At 38.7% G+C, this 4336-nt stretch overlaps 1 protein-coding gene across 1 annotated transcript in view; it reads right to left on the reverse strand.

The window, feature by feature from the left end:
• Positions 1–261: 261 nt before the first annotated feature.
• Positions 262–4336, reverse strand: part of tm4sf21b (transmembrane 4 L six family member 21b) — a 7986-nt gene continuing 3911 nt past the window's right edge. Inside the window, exons 2-5 of the mRNA XM_032544498.1 lie at positions 3853–3918; positions 2298–2449; positions 1720–1903; positions 262–892 (exon numbers count right to left, since the gene is read on the reverse strand). Coding sequence (XP_032400389.1) covers positions 887–892; positions 1720–1903; positions 2298–2449; positions 3853–3918 — 408 coding nt within the window. The 3' untranslated portion in view covers positions 262–886. The remainder of the gene's footprint in view (positions 893–1719; positions 1904–2297; positions 2450–3852; positions 3919–4336) is intronic.

The following is a 4336-nucleotide window of genomic DNA, read 5'->3' on the forward strand; positions in this document are numbered from 1 at the left end:
CCAAGAAAGGCGTCTTTAAATAAAATGTATTATTATTATTATTATTAATGTGTGAATTTTATGTAATAGTCTTGCCTGTTTGTTGATAGTTTGTGTTATTTTATTTCATTTTTTAACTATTGGTATTGTTGTTAAATTCTTTTTTGTCTACGTACGTCCCACTGTGGATGAATGTTCGCTTTAATGCGTTTTAGTTTTTTCCCAGTTTTGATTATATTTGGCTGAAACACAATGGCAGAATCAAGGACCTCAACATTGTACTGTTTTTAGGTAAATATTTATTCACATTCCACTGGACATTTGTTTCATATACTGTTAATGAACATATATCTACTATTTGATTCATGTATTGCAATACTTTTGTGAACCTAAGACTTTGTTTAACTCATTTCAAGCACATGAGTTAAGGAATGTTTTCAAAAAGGGATTTGAAGAAACTACAGAAAGCCTGAAAACTTTGAAAATAGTAAAAATAGATGACAATTTGTTATGACAATCTTTGGATGTATGTTTGATGAATTTCTGCCTCAGACAGTCCAGGTTTAGCCTCTGTTAAATCATGTTTCTGTTCTCTGTGAGCCCATGTTCAAAGATTTGTTACAAAATATTTTAAATGTACAAGTTAACAGATAAATACAGCATACATCCGTTTTTCCATCTACAGTCTTCGATCAGTGTATCTGAAAACAGTGCAATAGATCATGGATATAATCCCAGTCATTCCTCTTGAATCCTTCCGACTCTCCGCCTCTATCTCATCACCCCCCGGCGCAGCAGATTAGGAAAATGGGTGATGATGACGTGGATAATGACAGAGTTGATGGCGATGATGATGATGATCCCTGTCGTTTCTTCTTCAAGAAGTCATGGTGTGCTGTAGTTCATCTTATTCCTGAGAGAAGAAAGAGACACAGTTGCTTCAACCACCTGGAACACAGTTCTTACTAGGGCTGCACGATATGAGGAAAATATTTAATTGACATTATTTTTGCCTTACTTTTCGATCGCGATATTGGAGGGATTGATCATTTTTGTATTATCGTTCTGTTTTTAAAAAATGTAAACGATTATAGTGGGATTTTTGCGAGGATCTGTACCAAACAAAGATTCTTTTTTTAGACTTTAGAATACGATTAGCACAATACTTAATTCAGAATGGTTATACACACATATTGCGCACTCCTGCGATTTGGATCTTGCACTTGTGCATATTGCAATTTCAGTACAATTGCGATTAATTGTGCAACACTTGTTCAGACACACATTGCATAGTTCAGTAGCAGAGTGAGACCCACCACTAGTTTCGGAAGCTTTTGCATTTTTTTAAAGATGACACTAAAAAAACAGTTTACATCAAATCTCACTGAAGCTTGTTTAGGTGCAAGTAGCCATGAACAAAAATGTTGTTGTCTTTCATATTGATAGCCACCATCTAATGTTTTAAAGATGAAGTGAGTCTACTAACCTCATGGCACTTAATATGCGCAGAGCATTTTTTAATGTGAAGGTAGCAGCAGCAGGAAATGTTGCTGCTATCTTTCTTCTTATCTACCATGCTATCTCCTGTCTGCAGCTGTTGCTATGTACAAATGTCCCGCGAGTACTACTTAAGGGAACCAATGTTTTAATTCAAACCACAATCTTATTTGTCATTTTGGTGCCTAAACTTAACTGGTTGAGCCATCGGTGTGAAAGGGGTGTAGTCTGCTCCGGTCTCACCTTTTTGCCACAGGTGCCACAGATACATCCAAAGAGTCCGTTGACCATCTGGATGAGACACAAGGCGAGCTCCAAGCATGCTGCCACCAGCAGAGTGGAGAACAGGCCCAAGTTGAATTCAACCACGTTCTTTGGACGTATACACCAAGCCCATGTGTCTTTTTCAGACAGGTAGCTCCCGGAGCTGGAAAGGACGACATTTAGTGGTGCAAGCGAACATACAGTGGAACACAGGGTCATGCACAGCTTTGGGCTATTTGCCCCATTTGGCTGAGGTGCCCCTATAGAGACAGAGACAGAATAGACTTATCTTTTTTTGTCTTCTTTTGTTGCTGTTGTGCATCAATATTAGTAGTTAGTAAGTTAAATCAAATAAAAATTGCCATATACTCCAATATTTTGTACATTTTTTGCCACCAGCTTCAGCTGGGTTGCCTTGTTTTTCCAGGTTAGAGCAATGGCCCTCCAAATGTCTGTGCACGTCCCTGATAGAACATTACATTGACTTTGAAGCGTTCTTTTATAAATGCAGTTCTCATTACATGTATAATGTCTATTCATGTAGACTGCCTGCGTACCTGTTAGCAAAGGGCGTCCCCCAATTTGCAATGGAGTTCTGCATGTTGATAAAGTAGCACGTTGGCCCGTTAGCAAGGCCCAGGGAAGCAGCACTCAGACTGTACACGGCCCCCAGCACGCCAACTGCTGCAAAACCAATGGACAGGAACATCTACATGGAGCACACACACACACACACACACAGTGGAGTCAGTGCTGGAGGGACAGATTCAATCGTGACACTGAAGCTGCATGCCGACGTTTTGGAGATTCGACACTTTTAACTCATCTCCACTTTATAAATTACCTTTCATGCAAGCCCAAAATGCTTCACAGAACAACATTAAACCACAGATGCAACAAAACAGACAAAAACAAAAGATCAAGCAAGACTAAAAATTACAAAATACAACAACAGGACAATAAAGTGTTGAAAATTAACAAATAAATCCAACTTTGTAAAATAAACCCCAGGGTTAAAATCATGTAAAACAGATGATTCAGTCGTATGAAATAATGCTATAACATCACTCCAAATTAAAAGGCCAGATTAAAACATAGCTTTTTAATTTCCTTTGAGAAATACAGAGAGAGCTTGCCATTCTAATATCCAAAGGCAGTGAGTATGTAGGCAGGTATTTTTATGCCACTTTTTTTAGCCCTGTATTTTTCTTCTTGTATTTTTAACGGCAACATTAGCTATATGTCTTTTTGGTAGTGGTGTGTTTGCAGTTTTTTTTTCTCCTTTTGTGACATATTTTTATGCAACACGTTGACCTTATAAGTTACATCAAATTTCCATGACTGCTAGCAATTACCAAATGCGTAAAGCAGCCACTGGCTTCCATTTTTTTTCACTACAGTGTGAAAAATCAAATTTTATCCATTATGGATGAAATTTAAAAGCTTCATCACAACATCAACTAAGGCGCTAAAGTTTTAGTTCATCAAGCCAAGCATCACTAAACACTTCCTCAAAGCGGAAGAATAAAATCTGTTTTATGTCTGTGGTGCAATCAGAGAAAGCCTCGCGCCAAAAACACAAAAGCTGATTGGCTGCACTATAAGTTGCATGATGGTCTCATTTGTAGTCATAATACAACGAAATTATCCTTGGACAAGCGAAATACAAAACTAAAAAACCACGGAATAAATAAAAAACTGAGCATTAGAAGTAGAGTTGCATGACGTAGAAAAATAAAGACCTATTTAAAATTATTTAAGACCTAGAACACCATACTAGCAAATGTAACTTTTTAAGGCCTGATATTTAGATTTTTAACTTTTTAACTTTTTAAGACCCCACGGAAACCCTGTAATGACTTGTCTGTACATTTGAACCTGTACTACTGTTTTCTGTTTTCTGTTGCTCTGGTCTCAAAACATCTGGCCAAAGGACTACAGTTGAAAATTAGCCGGCTGTCTAACACAAGCGTATTTACTGAAATATCAATTAATGTGTTGTCCTTTATATATAAAAAATAAAACATTATGATGGGGTTAACGTGTTACATTAGACAAACGTATAGACAAATGGCGACATTTCAGTCAGACAGACATACTGTACACACTCACCCCACAGCGGTTGGCACAGCAGTTCTTAGCACTGGTCAGGTGAATGTGGATGGCAGGAATGAGGACCTGGCAACAGAAACAGAGGAAGGAACAGAGAGAGAGAGAGAGAGAGACAGAGAGAGAGAGAGAGACAGAGAGAAAGAGAGAGAGAGAGAGAATGGACATTTAATGTAGGGTGAGAAACAGAAACATTGTCAAACTTAGCCTAGAAATCTAGACGCACCCTAGCGGCAACAAATGTAATGTGCAGCCAGGGTCAGTCTAGCAACTCTCTGTTGGCTTGCCAGCTGGATAAAAACCAAATTCTAGTCAGGGCAATCACATCGTGTATAGAGTTGGAGGGCGGGCTTAACGTAAGAACGCCAGAGCTTCGACGTTTCTGCGCTAATTCCCTGCTACTTGAGAACAAAGAAGATGGCTGCTGCTGCTGGCAAACAGCGGCCTTTCCAATCGGCTTTAGCCGCGACTCTGGAAGACTTGGAGT

This window comes from Etheostoma spectabile, chromosome 19, assembly GCF_008692095.1.
Source record: "Etheostoma spectabile isolate EspeVRDwgs_2016 chromosome 19, UIUC_Espe_1.0, whole genome shotgun sequence".
Classification (NCBI taxonomy): Eukaryota; Metazoa; Chordata; class Actinopteri; order Perciformes; family Percidae; genus Etheostoma; species Etheostoma spectabile.